The following is a 23499-nucleotide window of genomic DNA, read 5'->3' on the forward strand; positions in this document are numbered from 1 at the left end:
CATAGACGTGACCTAAAGGTAGAAGCAATAAATAAAACTCATATTAAAATGCAATGGTGATTATATTTTTCTCCAAAATTAAATAATGCATATAACATGAAAAAAAAACTCTCAACTCAGGTATAATTGTGGAATTACTTTCACAAATCCATGTCGAAAGAAATCGATCGTATACATAGGGCGTATATCGGAACAAAAACAGCTATAACAGTTTCAATGGTAACTGTGTAATTATATAAATCATCTCTAGAAAACTAGTGAAAAGAAAATACAAAACCCTCCGTTACAGAGGTGCTGCAAACCGTTATTTTTCATCAATTGTGAAAATTCATTACCTAAGTTGACACGAGAAGGGCTTCTTGCCGCAAAGCACTGTCAAAGATTCATAAAAAACTAGGCAATATGTTTTAACAGTGCGTTGCGGCGACGCAATACACCGCAAATTGTAGACAAGCTTCAGTTTTCGCCCTTATTAACCAATTTTATTAGAATAACATAACATCACGCCCAGGCAGAAGTGTGTACTGCAGCCTCCCCTCGCCGGTTGCGTCCCTAATAGGGGGCGAGCCTATTGCCATTAACCGGGCAAAAGTCCTGGAAACCACGTGATGTCAATTATCTACGATCCAAACATTATTATATTATTCGACAAAAGCCCCCCTTGTAAATAAAAATGTATCAATTTCTTTCCACACAACTGTTTCCCTTACATCACATACATACATCTTCCATATTATAGATTACACGTAATAACATATGATAATTCAATTAACTACTTGATCATTAAAATGTTTTTGTTTAAAGACATCTGTCGCTAGGTTTTGAATGTTGCGCATATCAAGCAACGTTTCTTGATCCATTCAACCTTGATCCAAAATCCATCCATTAGGTATAAATTATGAAAAAGTTATTGTATAAATATGGTACACACGTCGTACAATTACTAAAAATATGGTGGATGGCTTGACCAACCGGTGGTGTGGTCTGCGCATGCCTCTTGGGTGGATACATGTGGAGATATTTTTTTTTTAATTAATCATGGAATAGTAAACATGTTTCATCAATAGTCCTGTGAAATTAAATTTCTGGTTGCCCACAGTCGATCAATTTTATGCAGCTACTACGTTTTCTGAAGTCCCAGCCAATGAGAGGCGAAGGCGCTACGCTGACCCAGTAATATGCGCATCTGCCTAGCGACCGTGACGCCTAAACATAAGACAATCTTTACCTACTTCCCTTGTACAATTAAACGGAATAAATTAACAACGGTTGTACTATAATCTGCACTAAATTAAAGTAAGAAAAACCTATGTCCAATGTTAAAACATGAGGCACTTGACTGTGTTCGAAAAGTATGAGTAATAAATTATAACTATATTGGGTAATAGATAGACACAGGGTTACAGTTCATCTAAAGTCTTTAGTGATTTGGGCCCGCCTGCTATCGATTACTTATTTTAATATAATTGTAGCGAAACTGGAATAACTATTTACGAATGATAATGAAGAAAGACATTCAAAAGAGTTTACGTTGTGTACACGTTGTATGAGTAGTTATTGTGATGCAAAACGAATCCAATTCACAAAAGAGTACATAAATTCTATCAACGATATAAAATGATCCATGTGATAATATAGTTGTGGTTACCAAGTGCCGCGATAAGAAATCAGGCAAAGATTTGAACATTCGCTAACATCGTGTATAATGTTTTCTATCAATTATCAAATAAACACTTCAGTATTTAAAAGAATTGCTAATCTGAGATGTTGAGTGTCATGAAATCGTGACATTACACGTTAAAATAAAAAAATATGTATAAATTATACAACTATGAAACTAGTATAAAAGCAATAGGCAAGCTTCGATTGAGTTTAATAGATAAGATTAAATAAAGTTATTAATTAGTTAAAGCCTATGCTAATTCGTTATGTATAAAATATACAGGTATTCGCTGTCGGAAATGAAGTATTTTAAAAATAAAATATACCATCTCAGAAAAGCAAATTCGACTAGCTTGGTCAAAACACGACCGCTCTATATCAGTGCTACTGCTAAAGTCAGAAATCGGGCAAACTCAGAATACCTAGGCAGGCACTTGCTTGAATTAGTTCAGTGATTGTTATACACTTCTCATCAAAAAAATCGAAACACCTTGCAAGTTTACGTTTTGTCAGGATTATCAGAAAAATGTGTACATTTAGGAATAAATGTTAAATGTCGTTTAATAGTGAGTAATATGAGCTTATCAAATCTTAATGTTAATGTTCTAAATTTAAATGAATTTTTCATAGGTTTCGTATTTTGTTAAATGAGTCATTTTTATTCCGTATGGAGTATAAAGGAAATGGATAAAACAACACACGTAAATGAAAAAAAAAGCTAAAAAACGTTTATTTAATAACTTGTATTCCCTCCCCGAGCTCTAATTACTGCTTCCATACGGTTCTTCATCGATCGGATGAGAGTCACGATCACATGCTGTGGTATATTGTCCCATTTCTCTTGGATTGCATCTTGCAGCTGGCTAAGTGTTTCTGGGGCAGGATCTCTTGCTCGAATTCGTCTCTTTAATTCATCCCACAGATGTTCAATGGGATTCATGTCCGGGCTTCTTGCTGGCCATTCCATAATAGAGATATCGACTTCGTTAAGATAATCTCGTACGACGCCCGCGGTGTGAGCCCTAGCATTGTCGTGCATGAATATGAAGCCGTTGCCAATAAAATGTGCATAGGGCATCACATGAGGCTCGAGACACTCTTCGACGTACCGATGACAGTTTAGTGCAGGCAGACGTGGCCCAGACACGAAAGCAAGCTCTGTCTTACCGTCGGCGCTGATTCCTCCCCAAACCGTCCACGAACCGCCACCATAGCTGACCTTTTCTTCAATGCAGCATTGTGCATAGCGTTCTCCGTCTCTTCTGTAGACCTTGTTCCTTCCGTTGTTACCATACAGCATAATTTTACACTCATCAGAAAAGAGAACTTTGCTCCACTGTAGGTATGACCAATTTAGGTGCTCACGTGCAAAGTTAAGGCGCGCTCTTCGATGGTCTACAGTTAATTTCGGCCCATTTGCTGGCTTATGCGGTACCAGTCCACGATCCTTCAACCTTCTTCTAATTGTAGAGTCACTTACAGCCACCCTTCGTACAACACGAAGCCGTTGCTGCAGTTGAAAAGCGTTAAGGCGTCGATTTCTTAAAGAAGTTGTTACAATAAATCGATCATCTCGCTCAGAAGTGACCCGATTCCTGCCAGATCCTGAACGGCGCGTGAACAAACCAGTCTCCCGATAACGTTTATAGACTCTATGAACAGATGATAGGCTTAGATGCAGTCTTGCAGCCACAACACGCTGACTAAGGCCAGAATCCAGCAATGCCACAACTTGGGCGGCTTCTGTGGGCGAAGTATCCATACGTTTTAGAAAAAAAACCTTTTTTCAGACGTCCCAAAGTCACAGTATTGAAATAAAAAACAAAAAGTTTAAGGATAGGCGCCAATTTTTAGTTTTTAAACGCTAAATGTACTCCAACCCTAAACACACATTTGTCTCAAAACAGTGATTCATTTCGTTTATAAGATAAACAAATGAAATTCTAATTTTGAATTTAGAATTTTCGCTTATTACTGTAATGGCCAAACTGCCAGCTATACATTTATGTATTTTTTTTCATCGTATGAATTCTTTTTTGTGTTAAATTCGGACAGAAACAATGAAAACGGAAGTGTTTCGATTTTTTTGATGAGAAGTGTATATTTATATACTATAAGTATTTATTTTCATACGAACTAATAAACGTTGAACCAAATCAATCCAAAACAGTATCTATTTTATTTACAAAGATCGGAACTTAGTGTCTAACGAAGTTAATTACAGACAATAATATTTATTTTCTCAAAATTTTAACAGCGTTATTTGTGTAACTACAACATATATTTTAAATTTTTACTTACCTAACAATTCTTCCCGATCTAAATTAGTCCGGTCCATTCCTTGAGACTTGATATGACATATTGAATACAAATTATATTTACTTTCTGTGGAAATTAAAAGCGTTCGACCTTATTTATCACATAACAGCTTGTGTACGGTTTCTAAGCTGACCATTGTATTAAGAGCCTGTACCGTTTCATATTTAAACCATATAAACAAAATACATTTACAAAAGTAGCATAGAAAAATAATGAAAGCAAAAATATAAGTAGTCATATTCTTGTTATACTATTATTAAAATAAAAAGTTTATTTTATTTTTAATAATAATATACTCTCCAATCCAACTTCAGCAGTACTATTACCTATTTTTATAATTATAATTTTAAAATGCGCTAATCTACATTATACATATACATAATATACATACAGTTGTGTTTACACATAATATGGGTACCAGCTTCACTGTAGGAGTGACACCGCGGTTGATATTGGGCCTGAAATAATAATTTACTTTAATTAATTGTGAGAATTTTCCCATGACTTGATTGGTAGTGCCAAGCAGTAGTGCCTAGGGAAAGAAGAGAATTATTCTCTTTCGACTGCAACGGTGATGTGAGTTCTAGTAAGTATGGTCCATTTTGTAAATGATTTTTAAGTATACACCCGTATTACTGTCGGGGTAGGCAGAACCATAAGTCATCAACCCTCATTTCCGCACGACTGGCGTTGGGAAAATTGGTTTTAACTAGTTTTTAGTAGATAAAGAGTAGCAAGGACTTGTTTTTTGTCTTTCTCACATTTGTTTCCCATAGCTCATTATTTTCTAGACGGACCACAGACTGTGTACTTTGCGCGGGGAGTGCTATAAGAACGAACATCCTTTATTATCTTTTTATTTTAAAAATATGTGGCTTACCCGCCAGCGTTCACCACCAGGAGAAGAACGGCGACTTATGCTGGAATCGCTGCTGGAATGAGTCGAAGAACCGCGACGAAGTCGACCCGCTCTTAGACCTGTAACATTAACATACAAACAATGAAGAGGCTATAATACCCCTTCCAACGTAGCAGGCGGCTCAATAGTAACCCTCAACCCTGGTGTTGATGAGGTTGGGTATCCACCTGTTTGTTCTACATGTGTATCTCTGCCCTGCTGTTCTATTTCTAATCATGGTACGTTAAAAGTGATATAGATGATAAATAACTAAACTTTTTAACGAAACCTCTGAAAATGTTATACAGATTTTTTGTGGAATATTTAGTTGTGACGTCATGAATAACATAACATAGCAACTCGCCCGTACACCTGAATAGGTAGACAGAGGTGTATAATGAGACATCTACTCCTCGCCAGCAATGTTTAAGTCCGTTAAGTATGATTAGGGCGCGAACCATCAAAATCATCACGCCATCTTATCTGGGGTCTACAAAGACTACCATACCCGTTCTGCGGTACGCAGTAATAAAAAATACGAAAGATAATGATGGACACAGTCTTAAAAAAGTCCATCTACAAACAGTGCAAGAGCTAGTTTTAAAGTTAAAATTAAGTTGGTGGTAGCTCGAATCGGCCCTAATGTCTACCTATGTGTGAAGTCACGAAAGAGCCATACAACATTGTATTGGTTCTGGATCATTTCTATAGAGCAAACATGTCTAAAAAGTTCGGATACAAGTATTTTGTGTGACAAGGCCTAGTCTCTACCCCCGTTGATTGAGGAAAAACCAGCGAAATATACAAATAAAATGTCTACCTCTCGACTATGACAGCGGGCATCTGCACGAGCTGCACGGGGCTCTTGTTGTCCTTGAGAGCCTGCGTCAGGTTGAGCACCTGGCCGCGCATCACCGACATCTGCCGCTCGAACAGACCCTTGTCGAAGCCCTTGTCTTGCTGCAAACGAATAAATACGTTCATTACTATACAAATAGGTTTACTACTTTTGACCACAATTTCATTCGAAACACCTCGTGTTACACAGACACTACACTTTGACGTTATCCTACACGCGCATCTGTATGTGAGACGTCAGATGCCCATACAATTGAAGACTAAAGTAACACCGAAGGGGGTGAAGTAAACCTAGTTCGGCCGCTGGTGGGTGAAGAGCGGAGAGTTGCCGTTCTATACGTAGTATTATTCCTTATTCTATACCTAAGGAGTTTAAAAGGCAATATTGCTATTTGACATGTCTTGACATTGCGCAGTTACTTTTACATGCGCAAATTTCAAATTGCAATATTGCTTTTTGGATGAATTGTTTTGGTGTGGCGTTATTAAACCCCCTGATGTAAGTGAAGATGTGGCCTAAGGTACTACACGCTTAGTTTACCAAATGCCTATTTACACTAGTTTTTAGGATCCCAAGGTAGTATTGAGGGGAAACACCGACTGGGGCAGGTAATTCCATTCCTCTGCTGGAATTACCTGCCGCAGCTGGAATTACTCTGCTGCTGAATCAGGATACGATGCGGGTGGTGCGGATTGATAGGTTCCACAACGAATGGGTCACCATCCTTTCGGTGAAGTACCTGCGCACATTTCTCTACCGCATGAAAACGTATATTTTTCTTGTTAGAAATGAATAGAGAACGTGTCTTCACACGTGGTGTGTGGTGCATACCAGCGGCTTCCTGTCAACGTCATCTGTGTACTTGATTCGACTACTTTATTTGGTTTAGGTTTTGGCTTCGCGCGGCTTGCGCATTTGCCACAGACAACGAAAATTAATAGGCAGGAAATGGATCGAAATATATAGAATGGATCAGTAAGATGGCGGATAAAATAATCATAAAATTATATTACAACGGAATTAGTATTATACGTACAAATAATTTAAATAATGGAGAGATTTATAATGACTAACCTTGAATAATATGTGCAACTCGTCACACAGCTCCTGTACGAAGTTCATGTCTGATAGCAGTGGCAGAACCAGCTCTCTGAAACAAAAAACGTCATTGAACCCTTTCAAGTAAGTACACATTAAACATTAAACAAACACAAGTAATTATTGGACGCGTTGTGTTTCGTAACTCGATCGGATTTTGAAATAGTTTGCTGGCTATTTAAGTAAACCTTTTTCGTCCCACATTTTAAGCGCTCACATTCTGTAATCAATGACTGTATAGAGCGACAAGGATCATTTGGCACGTGGCCATAATCGGAACTAACAACGCATCCTATGAAAACGACTTTCTGCAGTTGTTATGAATGGAGAATGCGTGGGGATGGTGCACACTAGCGCCCTCCTGTCAATGTCATACAAGTGCCATAAAATAATTGTCGAGTTTTTAGTAGATTAATAACATACTGACTGTGACTGTAATGTTGAAGTGACGTGACGTAAAATGACGATTTAGTTATCGAAAAATAATACATTTTTGGATTTAGTATTAGTACTGTAAAGAAAAAAATCGATTCGACAATAAAGTACAGCTATTTGCTCCTTTAACGTATTTATTAATTAATACGAAACTTGATGAGCGGGACAAACGTTAAAACGGACAATTTAATGGTCACTACTGACTTGGTCTCTTGGCTGAAAGGCTGTTTAGCCTGCGGCAGCCACGCCCAATGGTACGGGTAGGCGCGCCACGAGTCCGGGTGCTTGAACGGGAACGCCAGCCCGTTGTCGATAGCCGCAATGCGCACCTCCAGCATCTGAACAGCAGCGAAACAATGTTATAAATAAAAGAAGGAACATTATTGACATAAAAACATAATTTTCAATCCAGTTAAAAAAAAATTGTCATTGTGGTCCTGTATATCGGCTTGCTTCTCACTGGGAGCAGCGTCGGTTGGAACCCCGATACCGGACTTAATTTATCTTAAGTGCATTATAGACTGCGATACATCACCACCTATCATATGAGCCTAACAGAAAGCTCGGTGAAGAGTGGGACCTCGGACTACACTAATTGGGATATAGTCGTGAGCTTAAGTTATTATGTGTATGTACCGGGACCAACGGCTTAACGTGCCTTCCGAAGCACGGATCATCTTACTTTCGAACAATCAGGTGATCGGCCTGTAATCGGTCTTAACCAGACTACCGATCACAAAGTGATTTTTGTGATATGTCCACATCGGGTTTCGAACCCGGGACCTCCGGATCGTGAGCTTAACGCTGAACTACACTACAGAGGCCGTTCCAGGTCCAATCTCGTGCGGAGTGTCCATTCTTCAATAAATGCGTACAATAGACAACGATGTTTATTCTACATTTTAAGTCCAAGTGTATCATGAATGGGCTTTTCGGCGGGAAACGGGAACGGGACAGTTGCTTTCTTCATTGAGTAATCTAAATAATTAATACGAAGTGGTGTTTTGTAGTTAATGATCGCATTAAGTTAGTCGGAAGACATTCGCGAGTGTTATTATATTGGAGTATTCAATAAACAAAGTGTATCTGCCTATTTTCGCTTCGTGCCGGGAAGCCGCTTCATAACTCAAAAGTTTATGCGGACTTTTGAGTTAATTCGTTTGGGGTTCGGAGTAGGAGTCTACTCCGAGGGTGGGGGCTTAGGTTTCATCATCATCACCTTTCATCATTTCATTAATCATCAAGAAAAAAAATACGTCAGACATGGCTGTATGGGCATAGTTCCCTTTGCCTTACCCTTCGGGGAAAACCAAAACAAAAAAAAAAAGTGTATCATGAATGTGTACTGACGTTATTGTCTCTCATATCCGCGCTGTCGCCCTGCTGCGGCGTGTCGTACTTGATGAGCCAGTTGTCGTTGCCGCGGTCCGTGTTCCGTATTATGTAGTCGAGCACCACAAGCCTCTCAAACTGCAGTTGAAACCTGAAACATAACATAACAAATACTTTATTGCACAAACAGGAAAAAAACAAAATACAAAACAAAAGAGAAATAGAATTAGTACAATAGGCGGCCTTATTGCTAAGAAGCAATCTCTTCCAGTCAACCTTTAAGTATAGGAGATATTGAATATTAAGTAATGTAGCGGGATAGTGCAGCATGGGAATACTTGTGCATACAATTTCGACTACATAAACAACAACACACATTCAACAATAACATACATAACATACATTCAACCATGTCTTAACATTGGTGTCCATACATACATAACATAAACAGCCTATATATGTCCCACTGCTGAGCACAGGCCTCCCCTCAATCAACCGGAGGGGGTATGGAGCATACTCCACCACGCTGCTCCAATGCGCATTGGTGGAGGTGTTTTTACGGCTAATAGCCGGGACCAACGGTGTCACACATTGGTGTCCATTCCAGAAAAAAACTCGCTATTGTATTTTAGTTTCACACGGTCAGCTGCTTGTCTTCCCGGGCATGTCGTAAAACCAGATAGAGGAATTGTATCCTCTAACGCAGTGGTCCCTAACCTGGGGGTAATTACCCCCTCAGGGGTAAAACGGAGATTCTAGGGGGTATCACGGGATGGCACGAAATAGTATTATGACTCTTGTTACATTAAAAACAAAAGCCAGAAACAGTCTGAATGTCGAGTATGACATGAGATGCGCGTTGAGTGAAACCGAATCTAATATTGTCAAACTTGCGAATGCAAAGCAATTTCAACCTTCACACTAGTTAACTCCGAGATTTATATATTATTTTACTAGTTACCTAAACGTGCATTTTCTTACATACATAATAAAAATATTTTCGTTCGAATTTGTCTGGTTTTAATTATTTTAAATTAGGGGTAAATTCAATTTGCATACTTGTAGCAGAGTACAAACTCTGCACATACTGGCCTTTTGTTCGGACATCATCATTTTAAATTACTTAATTCTCATTCCATTCCATTCGCATTTCCTTTCATTTTACTCACTTTTGACTCACTGCATCCCCGACCTTCATTAAAACAACAAGTATATTATACTGTTTAGGGCCGTGCCCTCTAAATCCTTAGTCTTGATTTTTTTGTGAAGTGTGTGATATTGTGAACTATGTATATTCCTATCCTGTTTGTGAAGTGTTTTTAATAAACTGTATATATTCCTGCTTGCTTCTAATTTATCCCCGTCATCACCAATCATTCCCCTACTCTGCCAGCACGTCGGGATACCATATCCTCACCTCTCAGCGTGCCGCATACTTGTTCACAGAAGTGACATTAAAAAGGTTAGGAACCACTGCTCTTCTAACACAGGTGTTGTTCAGAAGGCCGCTACACTTGGCAACGATTGTACCTTTTTGTTGAAATAAATAACTTTTTCATTCTTTATTTCTTTCTCTAACGTGATGGACAATGGCTCTGGGCGTTAGGCTGATCCCCTGTCACCATATCATCTTATGATTTCGTATGATAACTTGTGGCTCTGCCCACCCCGCTAGATTAAGAGCGTGAGTTTATGTATGTAATTTAAAAAAATGTAAGACTAAAACAACATTCATTTTGCATCTTGAAGACCCTTTAGACCGAAGGATTGTGATTGACTGGCTCGTTGACGCGCATCACCAAGATGTCTACTAATTTGCTCACCACGCTCATCTTGCATTCTTACCGTGTGCCGCATAACACATAAGTGCGAGCGAGAGACCGTCCACTGTTCTTCTTACTCCTTAGCGGGTTACGACCATTTAACACTAAGGCCCAGAAGAATTGAGGTCTGCGCACGATACGAATTGAGGCGGAGCGGAGAGTTACCGTTCCATACGTAGTATTCTTTACTCTATGCAATTAGTTAATTATACAACTGTCAGTATAAGAATGAATGTTTCAATATATATCGTTAAGTACGGATGTACGTATCACGTTACTACACTTCCTTCCTCCGTGGTCCAGTGGTTGAGTGTTGGGCTCACGATCCGGAGGTCCCGGGTTCGAAATCCGGTGGGGACATATCACAAAAATCACTTTGTGATCCCTAGTTTGGTTAGAACATTAGTACAGGCTGATGTAGTGAGACCGTACCTACGTCACACCTATACAGCGATCACCTGATTGTCCAAAAAGTAAGATGATCCGTGCTTCGGAAGGCACGATAAGCCGTTAGTCCCGGTTACTACTTAGTGATGTAAGTAAGTAGTTGTTACATGAGCCATGTCAAGGGCCTTTGACGGCTCAATAATAACCCTGAGACCAGGGTTAATGAGGTTGGTAATTCACCTCACAAACCACACGAAGAAGATTCAAATTCAAATAAATATTCCGTAAATAACATAGTTACACTTTGAATCGTCAATTTTTACATAACGAACGTCTCATCCGCCCAAAACTACTGCAGCTTCTCACAACCTTTATAGCCGGGGAAAGAAGCTGCAAGAAAGGCCCTAGACGTTCTTTAAAAAAAAAAAAAATTTTTATACAATTGAGTAATTTAGCTGCCTAATATCAGTTCTCAGACAGTTAATCCCATGCATTCATATCTTCTAAATAATCACTAACTTTATAATAACCTTTTTTGTAAAGTTTTTGTTTAACTACTGTCTTAAAACAGTTGAAAGGCAAATTCTGAATGTCAATCTTATTGTAAAAACGTATACATTGCCCCTTAAAAGATTTAGTGATCTTATGTAATCGAGTGACTTGTAAAGCAATTTTATTTTTATTTCGGGTATTAACAATGTGCCGATCGCTATTTTTTGCAAATAATCCTATATGTTTTTTTACATATATTAAGTTTTCAAATATGTATTGTGATGCCAAAGTTAAAATACTAATTTCTTTAAATTTAGGCGACACTTACTTCCTCATTACATGCGGCGGCGGTGGGTCCTGCTCGAATCTACGCAACCAGTAGTCTGCGTCTTTGAACCCCTCTACGAATAACTGGAACGAACCCATCTGAAAACACAACAAACATTCCTTTACTATGTATTTTCATTCATAACAGACGTCTTGGGTAATAAAACACAATGGTCATAAGTAAAGCATACCGTGACGCTGGGTACCTAGTAAAAATAAAACAGTTTTGTTTTATTCAATTGTAGGAGAGTGTAATAAACTCAAACATCTCTCTATAATTTTCTGTCACAAAAGTATGGAACAGACAATTATTTAAAAAAACACAAACTTTCATTAATTCTCCGACAGGAAATTCCACTTGATATTAACTCAGAATCATGTTCTGGATAATCTCCCTCAGTATTCGTTACTAACACCCATACCTACTTGTATGGCTACCGCATGTACATGTAAGAAAGAAAGAAAGAAAGAAACGTTTATTATAAAGGGACACCACAGTAACAAATACAAAAACGGGGTGTAAGTGACATCGTAGCGAATACTGAGGGGGATGATTCAGCTGATTATTCTGAGTCAATATCAAGTGGAATTTCCCATCGCAAAAAATAATTAATTTTGCGACGGGAAATTCCACTTGATATTAACTCAGAATCATGGTCTGAATCATCCTCCTGAGTATTCTTTACGATGTCACTAACACCCTGTATATTATGATGCTCATGATTCTGAGTTACTATCAAGTGGAATTTTCCGTCACAAGTCATATTTTCTTTGGGTATTTCTAAATTATTTTAAATTCTATACTTCTGCGATGGAAAATTCCACTTGATATTGACTCAGAATCCCCCTCAGTATTCGTTACGATTTCACTTACACCCGTATACAGACTTACGCGAAGATGGGTTAAAAATGTCACATTGAAGCAATTTAACTAAAAAGTTATATTGCAATTTGTGCATAGAAAAGTAGTGGCCTTTTTCGACACCCTAGAAAGAGAATCTTGGAACACTTAAACAAGATATGCTAAGTACCTTGGGCGGGAGCCCCATCCTGTTGAACCTTAGGTTGGGGAACTGCTCGGTGATGGCACGCTTGAGTCGCGAGCGCTCCCGGTCTATCCGCAGGTAGTTGAACGTCTCCGACACCAGCTTCACTACCTGTCGACAACACCCGTCGTTTTGTTATTTAATAGTCGTAGAAACAATAACTAAAAAAAAACACGTTTTGAAATCGGACTTTCCACCCCACGACGATGCGAGCTACCTGACGACCACCGCGTATTTTACATTACATAGAATAGATTATTATTAGAATTTGTTATGGATTTTTAAAATGGTAATGGGTAGGGCGACCTGGTCAAATCAGACACTCTTCGACAAAATATCAAAACAATTATTTATATGAATCCTCTTAGATAGCTGCTGACACGGTCATCTACACAATTATTAAAAGTAATTGTAATTGTGTAAAATGTTACGTTATGTACATGCAGTGTTCTCCTCTAAGTAATGAGGCAATTGTATTTAAGCATATATTTTGTATATTACTTTTTGTAATGTGTATTGTACATTGTACTCATTGTTGGGGAACCAAATAAATAAATACAAATATATTGCAATAATGTTAGGAAAGGAGAAATGAAGAAGAAATTGCTAAAAACCAACGCTGAATACTGTCAAGCTGAGCCACTTATTTTTACTTATAGTTAAGATTAGTTTTGAAGTTAAAAAAATAAATCTGTTACTATTGCGAAATACTTTTTTTATTCATCTTTTTATTTAATAATTAAAATACTTGTTAGCATAACGCACGCGAAACGGTAGTAGAGCGAATAGAATAAGTGTATTTATCGCGTAGCCAATAGCGATGGCTCATTTATCGCATCGCAGGTAATTTGCGGGTAGCATATATGCTATGAAGGCTGAAGACTTTAAGTCTAGACTGAGACTACCGGTCGCAGTACTAAATATTTTGACATGGTAAACAATCAGCTCTGTTAACCTTTATATCAACGGTCGTTAGTGCACTGTTATGATATAAATAGACATTTAAAAATAACCTTCTATGCTATAATCTTCTATGCTGTTCTGGGAGCAAATAAAAAACATAGAACACGTTCAGCTGCTTGTCTTCCCGGGCATGTCGTAAAAACCGACAGAGGGATTGCGTCCTCTAACATGATGGACTAATGTTATAGGCGATAGGCTGATCCCTTATCACCATAAGGTTCATCATATCCATCTTAGGACTTCGTATCAACAGTGGCTGCAAATTGTCTTTGATTACTTGTGGCTCTGCCCACCCCATTTGGGATTACGGGCGTGAGTTTATGTATGTATGTATGTTAAAAATAACACACAACAAGCACATGTACCTACATTTCATATAAACAGTCGCAAAATATTACTTAATATCAAACAAATGCATTCATCAGCTTGTCGCAAAGGCACGGTGAGTTATTAGACACTTTAAAATACTTGATCAAATTAATTCATTTGCCAGAGATAGATCTAAAAAGTCATTTACATTTTAAAGTACACAAATAATAGTGACTGGATTCTGCAGCCGTGGTCTAAGCCTGAGTTCATATTATGTATAATTCCAACAAGCATTTTGCGTTTTTTTCGAATTCTCCAATTATTGGGGCAACTTTTTTTTCTTACTATAAAAGCCTCAATCGAACTTTTAATAACAATCCAAAAGAGGCAAATCGGTCCAATCAAGCGATAGAAAATCAATGACTGATAAGCTTACCAACGAATATATATATGTCGTGGCCAGATCTTAGAATTGATCGGATGATTTTTGATTGGTTGATTGATTAGGGCCTTTGGCGGCTCAATAATAACCCTGACACCAGAGTTGATGGGTTGGTAATCCACCTCACAACCCACACGATAGTAGAAGAAGAAATGATCATTTCACGATATGTTCGACCATTTTATGAAATAGTCAGATTTATGGCTTTTTTTAAATAATAAAAAAAAGATATTTCTTAAAAAAGAATAAGCGAAAGTGGTGTGGTGTGGTGTCCCTTAGTCTCTACCTATCCTAACGGGTATAGGGTATAGGTGTGATCTTATTTATGTATATAGAATTAATTCTATTTTGTTTACAATAATAACAAAAATAGCATTGTACTAAAATCAAGATCATGCTCTATATAAATAGAACTTACTACCACATATTGCTCCGTATAAAAGATTAATCTTGTAATAACACACATTAATTAAAAAGACAATAACAATGAATATTATGTACTCGATTGAAAAAAGTGATAGTGTTTAATAAACCATACTGCATGGTATTTCATGCAATAAAAAAAAACTTGCAGCAATTATTCCATTCATTCGCTTTATCTCTGAACCGACAAGGACTTATGTCTCCAAGCATGAAATTAAAAAAGATTTCTTTATTGTTTACGCTCAGCTGTTTAATTTTTGTATGATTTGCATGATTTGCCCTGGGTACAACCATCAGTCTTTATAAACCGAACATACAAAAGACGGACGGCCTCACGTATAAATTCGTATATTCAGTGTATGAAATTTGAAATGAAATAAAAATATATTTTCGATAATAAAATCATTATGCTGAGCAGACATTTTGCACCATCACAAGGCAAGATTTCGCAAAGCATGCATCTTCGGTCTTGAAGGAAACAAACAAAAAACCAATAAAGAAAATTTACAGACTTAGTATTATCATTAATCTCATTTTTCTTTTCTTCGGGCAATCACCAACTTAATTTTAATACTTGACATAACTTAAACTATATCTATCTCTTTCCTGCACTTATTGTGTGTGAAGGACGCCATGAATTTAAGAGCTGGCCCGAATAGGCACCGTAATGAAGAATATGGTAATAGATGATCGATCAGCCTATCATTATGGTCTATATATTTTGAAAAGACATGGTCCTTGTGACTGCTTTACCTGCCATTTACGATGCCTGAGTCGATATACACCTGACCACGATTTATGTTTTATAACATAACACACACAGATAAGGTCATGAAATGACTACAATCAATACAATCGTCCACAGAATATGTTTGAAACTCGACCGCATTTGTCTTTGTTTGGGGAGTGAAAGTTCGAAGTTGTAGAATTTTCTTCTTCTAATACTAACTTATAACCCAAATTTCAGCCTTCTAAGGCATCCTGGAAGCACCTTATAATTATGATGAACGTTAGTGAGTCAGTCAATCAGTCAGTCAAAATCGGGGTTTTTTACATATCAATAAAATCTAAAGTATAATAGCTATGCGTTTGAAACTTTTATATGTTTAATAAGTCCACTGCTGGCAAAACATCCTGAGAATTTGGTTTATTCGCGTAAACTTAAAACAATGTACAAATATCAAGCTTAAACTACATTCGCAAAGGCTGAAAAATTGTTACAATATACGCGTAAAGCATCCACCAGGAAAACAAAGCAATAAAAAATATAAGTATAATACGATTATATTCCCTATTTGGGAAGTCAGGGCTCCATCCATCTTATCCTAACTCAAGTACCCTCGTTTCACCGATATATTAAGTATATTAGACCAACGAAATGTGGTACAATAATGAAACAGTTTCAAAATGTAGTACTTAAACCACAGCATAACCTAATTAGAGCATGTCTCGTGGTCTAGTAATCAATACGCTTTTAGTAACCAATGGGCCCATAATTCCATTGGCTGGTCTTAAAAAAAAACAGATCGATGTGTAAGCGACTTCGCTCGCTTAGGTAACATAACATAACGTAGCATCACGCCTATATCCCCGAAAGGGTAGGCAGAGGTGTATTATATAGTATATACACCCACTTCTCGCCAGCCATCTTTAAGTCCCATTTAATAGGGGGCGAGCCTGTTACCATTAACCGGGCACAAATTCTGCAAACTACGTGATATCAACTACCTATGATCCAAATATAAACTCAAACTCAAAGTCGAATTCAGTGGTTTAGAGCCTTAGGTTGGATTCGAACTGTCTGTCACGATTTCTTTTTTGTAATGTAAAATAGGGAAACTCAATCCAATACAAAATACTTTCATCAATTTTCAATACATACATACATAAACTCACGCCTATTTCCCACCGGGGTAAGCAGAGACTATAAAATTCCATTTGCTTCGATCCTGACACACTTCTCTTGCTTCCTCCACATTCATCAATCGCTTCATACACGCACGCCGGTTCAGAGTAGATCGTATTGAACCTTTTCTAAGGACATCTCCAATTTGGTCATCATAAGTCCTTCAATCAATCAATCAATCAATTCAATCAATCAATTTTCAATAGCAGAAGTATAAAGTTTCCACGGTCAAGAAAACTATAAACTTACGCCCTACGGAGGAAGGCAGAACACTCTGTCGGCTTTTACGACATACTCGGGAAGACAAACAGCTGAACGCATCTATATTGTTAAATTAGCTACCAGAGCAGCATAGAAGGCATTAACTGTATAAGGTGTGTGTGAAAAACATGTTTTACACAGAAAAACATACATAATGCCTTCTAATCAGTTATCTGACTAAAAACACATTTTTATTTATTCACAATAGAATTCGTAAAGCTAGTTTCATTTATTTACATATCAAATATATCTTCGTGATAAATAATAAAATAAGAATCGCTCAGCAACATTACCTTATAATGATAACGCTTGTATGTTCATACACATTTTAATAGTCTCTGATTACGTGTACTGCCGATAAATTGATAAGCTTTACGTATTCAAAATTACGTTTTTCGGCGAACAGAGCTCACAACATCCAAGTGCAAAACCTACATCAGACTATAATATACAGGGTGTTAGGGACATCGTAACGAAAAAAAAAATGGAACGCCTATTTGATTGTACTAAAAACGATGGTGGGTGTTTTTCTTGTCGCAAATGTTTAATTAAGATTTTGATTTTTTACTGTGCCGCAATGTAAGTCGAACAACGCGCACACAGACGTTAAACCTACGCACGGCTACGTTACGCGTGCGTGCGTGATACGATGTTGTATCTAGGTAGGAGTTTTCATTCTCTTGTATTTAGATGCTTAGTGGTGCAACGTTTAAAAATGTTGAGTTTGTTGAAGTAGAACACCTACTGCCACGATTTTTCACGCACGGTACCTACCTACCAGTTATTAAAACGTTCCTAACTTATTAATAATAAAAACCCTACTCTTGCCTTACCTTAATTGTTATTCCTTCGGATGAAGTACCTAGGTAGGTACCCTAGAACATGTCACGTCACGTAGGTATGCAACATCGCGTTTCCTCCGCGGTAGGTAGGTATCACACGTACTCACAAACACAACACCTTGCTCTTTAATAAACATCAACAATCTTCCATACTTTTGTGCAGTAAATGGTCTATGATCTATCATCATAGTCGACACTACTCATTTACAGAATAAAACAAACACAAAACACTCACAAACACGAAAAAAATATCCTCGAAAAACATCACGCGATTCGGGTCAAGCTTAGTATTCGACTGAGCGGAAGCGCGCGGCGGCGTTAGCGCAAAGCATCAAAGGCGCGCCGACGACGCGCCGGCCGCGGCCGAGTCGAGCCGACGACTAGACAGAGAGAGAGAAGTATGTTTATGGTGCAAGTGACAGAGAAAGAAATAGTATCTGTTCGTATGCCTACTTTATTGGCGAGCGTTGCCCTTGACCCGTGCGCCGGCTATTCACCTGCGCATAGCTGAAGTTGTAGATACGTTATTATTATTATTGATGACATTGATAAATTTTAATAATTAGTAATTTTTATTTGTTTATTTTAAATGTGCGTTCTATGCAGCTTAAAACACAATATGGGACTGAAAAAAATCTAATTTTTTTATGAATTTTGCGACAGGAAACTTCACTTGATACCTATCAACTCAAAGAAATACCTAGTATCTGTTCGTACGGCCTACTTTATTGGCGCGCGTTGCCCTTGATCCGTGAGGCTATTCACGTCCGAGTATCCATCAAGACAGATCAAACAAGCCCTAACTCGGAGGTCTTGCGTCCCAGGATCCTTTAATTATGTCTTAGAACCTTCTTGGCCTATGTGGTCCAGTGGTTGAGCGATGGGATGCGGAGGGTCCGGGTTCGTATTCCTTTGGGGACATATCACAAAAATCTGTTTATAAGGCCTTTGGTTGGGACGTTACAGGCTGATCACCTGATTGTCCGAAAGTAAAATGATCCGTGCTTCGGAAGGTACGTTAAGTCGTTGCTCCCGTCTACTAGGTACTTATGTAAGCACGTAGCCGTTACATGAATATTGTACACAGAACAGGATAGGTTTAATTAGTTCTTTACTGATGATTTAACAATGAGATTTAAAACCACGAATAACTTAGTACTTAGTACCTCGGTACCAACATGTAACAAGAAAAATAAGATCACTCCTCTCGGACAATTTTTTTCTTTGAACATGCCGACATTGCCTACGCGGCGGAGTTGCCGAACTATCGATAGGTAGATTATCAATTGTTGAACTTGAAAATTGTCTAAACTATCGAAAGTAGTGATAGTACATTTAGATCGATACTAGCGATAGTACCGATAGGTCTTGCTTTGTAATAATAATGGGTATTGATCTAAAAGATCTATCGATAGGTACCTACTATTGGTTTTTTTTTAACTAGGTATCGATAGAATATCGATAGGCAACACTCTGGCGGAGTGTCCGCCCAATTCTAGACGCGATCTCGCTCGATTTTTGTGTAGCGAGGTTTTGCGTAGGTACTTACATACTAAGTTGGTGGATGGTTGACATAGTAGGTAACTAATTACCTAATCTGTGGTGGTTGTGTTAGTTGGTTGTTAGTTATTCTAATGACAACAAAGAATACAATTATTTACTGTTTCAACTGTTTTAGGTAGATAATGGCCCCGATTCCTATGAGTAAATGAATGAATAACCCGGTCGAATCAAAAAGGTATCTCGCTGGTATGCAAACCGTTTGACGTGTGCTGTCAACTTAATTCTGTCGGTTGTTTTAGATTTCTGCTTAAAATTGACGTGTATTCCATAAATTTTATGCCTGTTGATTATCCGTCCATTTAAGAATAAGAATAAAATAAATTTTGAATTTACGATAGACAGAGAAAGAAATAGGATCGGTTCGTAGTGCCTACTTTGTAGTCCGCGCCGCCGCCGCGCCGCCGCCGGCGTGCGGCGCGGGGCGCGCGGAGCGGGGCGTGCGGAGCGGGGCGCGCGGCGCGCGGTGCGTGTGGCCGTTGACCCGTTCGAGCAGCTGTTGTCTCCATTACATCGAAAATTTTCGATAATTTGTCATTATTGTTTTTTTTATTGAAATTTGGGTTCTATGCAGCTAAAAGCACAATATGGAATTGAAAATAATTAAAAACAAAACTCAAAATTTCATGAATTTTGCGACGGAAAATTCCACTAGATATTAACTCAGAATCATGGTCTGAATCATCCCTCTCAGTATTCGTTACGATGTCACTAACACCCAGTATTTTAGTCCAAAATAGTAAAATATATTTTAGACTAAAATATATGTTAGTAGGTTTATGTTATAACATAACATAGCATCACGCCTGTTTCCCCAAAGGGGTAGGCAGAGGTGTATAGTATAGAAGAGAGTAGTAGGTAAACAATATTGTATCAATAATGGCCCCGATTCCTGCAGACACCTCCTAATTTTAAGTTATACCCGTCATTTTCCTATCCGCCAAAAAGGAAAAGGACGGATGATTGACAACTATTCATTTTAAAATGAATGGATGGATGAATGTTGGTACGCAAACCGTTTGATGTGTGCTGTCAACTTAATTAGGTCGGGTTATTGGCCAAAGTAAAATTTTTAAGCGGATGTTTTAGATTTGTGCCTAAAATTGACATGTGTTCCATAAATTAAAAAATACAAAAAATAATAATATAAATATATACAAATAATATTTAAATATATACAATTATAATAAAATATAATACCGATAGAAGAATTTTAATTTAGTTCTACAATTCCAAAACTAGTTAAGGATAGTAAAATTAGTAGAACTGTCAAATTAAGGGAAGGTTATTTTTTGTCTGCCAGAACGCCAAGGTGTACATTAAATTACGGCATTGATGAATAATATGTTACAATGATTAATCTTTTTGAATTGCGGTATGACTCATTTCGATGATTACGATATGACCTACGTTACATTTCACAATCGATCGAATTTTCGTCATTAAATTAACGATGTTCTGCATTTCTGGTGTCATACCAAGAATATTATATAAACAAACTGATTACTTGCAGTTCAACGGGCCCGATTCGTTTATAAAAACATCATAGAAGGAAAAAAATAAGAAAAGAGAGGAAGGGGTAGACCTAGGAGTACATTTATGAAACAAATAAAAGAGAAGGTGCAGGTCGTGTCGTATCAGGAGGTGAAGGATTTGGCGGGAAGAGGAGAGGAATGGCGATTACTCCACCGACAAGAGCGCAGCTCTTAAATAAAGAGAGAGAGAACGGGCCCAACCGGGCAGTTTAATAATAATAATACACGCCACGATTTCGCCAGACATTTTATCATTATATCTGTACGTAGTTAACACATACATCAATGCCTACACACACATGACTCATCGTGCCTTATAAACCGCAAAACATAATAAGGCCTTTAGGTGGTAAACTCACGCCTATTTCCCACCGGGTTAAGCAGAGACCATGGAATTCCATTTGCTTCGATCCTGACACACTTCTCGTGCTTCCTCCACATTCATCAATCGTATCATACACGCACGCCGGTTCAGAGTAGATCGTACTGAACCTTTAGGTGTCTAGATTTTTGAGCTACATCCCCTTATCAACTTCTATTATGTTAGCAATAAAAAAAATGTAGAAAACAATTCCTCCTTGACTGAACTAGATAGAAATTGCATGTCGATACCTGATAACTTTGAACTAGCAGTAAGACTCAGTTTTCTAAAGTAGTCATTTCAATATTCCTAGTTTTCTTGAATATAAAACCAGTTTCTTTTTTCAAATACTAGTCATAATATAACAAATAACCTGTAATATACGTCCCACTGCTGGGACAGGCCTAACCTCAATCAACCGGAAGGGGTATGGCGCATACTCCACCACGCTGCTCCAATACGGGTTGGTGGAGGTGATTTTACGAATAATAGGCGGGACCAACGTCTTACTGTACCCTCCGAAGCACGGCATCATCATCTTATTCAGGTGAAATACTAGGCATAACGACTTTTCCAAAACTTAGAAACATATTTAAGTTCAATTTTGGAGTTCATAATTTTAACATGTCAACTGCGTTTCCACGGTGAAAAAGTGAATAAAAGCTAGTGAAATTAATGCTAGCGATGGTTGTACTCACCCTGGTCTTTGGCACAATTTTGAGGCCTATTTTGGAGTCGACGAGGCTGGCCCCCGCCTCAGATAGATACCCCTGGTTGGGGATGAGACACGAGCGGCCGAAGCAACACGGGCAGCACAACTTGTGCATCCACTTGGTCCATTTAGGATTCAACCGCCCATACGGCTCCTCATCTTTAGGCTTGAAAACTCCTATTATTTTCTGAAAATCATAAAATTTCATTAAAATTTCAAATAGGTATCGGGTATAAAATCATACACACGTACAGTGGCTATCGCAACCTCAATTAATGTTTACATTAACAATTTATCAGCAATTATTGGAAAAGTTTGATGTTGTGCTCCTATGTTGCAAATTCACATATATATAAATTCACAACCGTAATCGCTAATGAGCTTGACAGAGCCAACAATAAATTAACATGTTTCAAATTTTTTAAGTAAATGTCACCACCATACCAAATGAGGAAACTAAGTCTTAAAATTCCCTCATCCCCATGTTATAGGTGGGTTATAATGTATGCTCTACATTGCTTCAAATCTGCAAAGAAGTTTTACAGAATTGCTATATAAGAGCAGCTTCAAAAACAATGTACCCTTTCCAAAACCAAATAGAGTATTTAGTAGTACCTATTTATTTAGAAACCCCCATTTAGAATATTGAGCAATTCCAACAATATTACACACATACGGGTCGAATTGATAACCTCCTTTTTTTTGAAGTCGGTTAAAACAATACAATTCCAAACACAGTTTACTTGGGGCCAACTTCTCAATAGTCAGATAACATCTGGTATTTGAAGAATAAAGTCTTGCAAATTTGAATTTATTCCCACAAAATCAACCCTAAATCTAGCAACCCTAGTCACGGAAAAGCAGTCCCACGTAATTGTCAGTCGGCTGGTTTATATAACAGACGGCTAGACGAGCCACAGTTCTATTATCCAATTACATGAAACATCAGCTTTCCGCTCGCGACTATGTTCGTGGACTTAGGTTATCGTGGTAAGTACCCTGCATCCATTTGTGGGTTTCGATCTAAGTAAATAGGTCCAGCTTTTAACGCGTGGTAAGGTAGCGCGCGTGATAGATAGGTTACTTTCGCATTCATATTAATATTATAATTGCGAAAAAAACTCTGTCTGATACCTTTTCACAGTTGAACTGCTGAATAAATTGACATGAAAGGAACAGTACGGAGATAGTTTGAGTCCTGGAGAAAAATATAGGACTATTTTTATTCCGAAAATGCCCTCAGGGTATAAATATGGCGTTAAGAGTGTAGGGACCCTAGTCCAGATTCTATCCGTTCCCTAGATGACGTACGTATAGCGAATTCAGTGTAAAACGTAAACTAATTAGTTTTTTTCTCATTTATCATTATTTCTGAGGCTTCATTTTATTTGTGCCACAAGAGGAAAAATAATAATGTGTTTTGCTTAAATTATTGACTAAATATACATTCCCATACAAAAATATTTACTAAGTTTCTGTATTTTATGTTACAAATAAACGTAACAAT

The 23499-nt window shown here is 37.8% G+C and overlaps 1 protein-coding gene across 2 annotated transcripts in view; it reads right to left on the bottom strand.

Annotated features, from left to right (window-relative positions):
• Positions 1–43: 43 nt before the first annotated feature.
• Positions 44–23499, bottom strand: part of LOC126380343 (phosphatidylinositol 4-kinase type 2-beta) — a 28640-nt gene continuing 5184 nt past the window's right edge. For both annotated transcript variants that reach the window (XM_050029710.1, XM_050029712.1), the window contains exons 3-11: positions 21979–22179; positions 12664–12789; positions 11634–11731; positions 8622–8754; positions 7476–7609; positions 6813–6888; positions 5700–5839; positions 4862–4959; positions 44–4439 (exon numbers count right to left, since the gene is read on the bottom strand). In XM_050029710.1, coding sequence (XP_049885667.1) covers positions 4872–4959; positions 5700–5839; positions 6813–6888; positions 7476–7609; positions 8622–8754; positions 11634–11731; positions 12664–12789; positions 21979–22179 — 996 coding nt within the window. In that variant the 3' untranslated portion in view covers positions 44–4439; positions 4862–4871. The remainder of the gene's footprint in view (positions 4440–4861; positions 4960–5699; positions 5840–6812; positions 6889–7475; positions 7610–8621; positions 8755–11633; positions 11732–12663; positions 12790–21978; positions 22180–23499) is intronic.

Source organism: Pectinophora gossypiella, chromosome Z (assembly GCF_024362695.1).
Source record: "Pectinophora gossypiella chromosome Z, ilPecGoss1.1, whole genome shotgun sequence".
NCBI classification, from domain to species: Eukaryota; Metazoa; Arthropoda; class Insecta; order Lepidoptera; family Gelechiidae; genus Pectinophora; species Pectinophora gossypiella.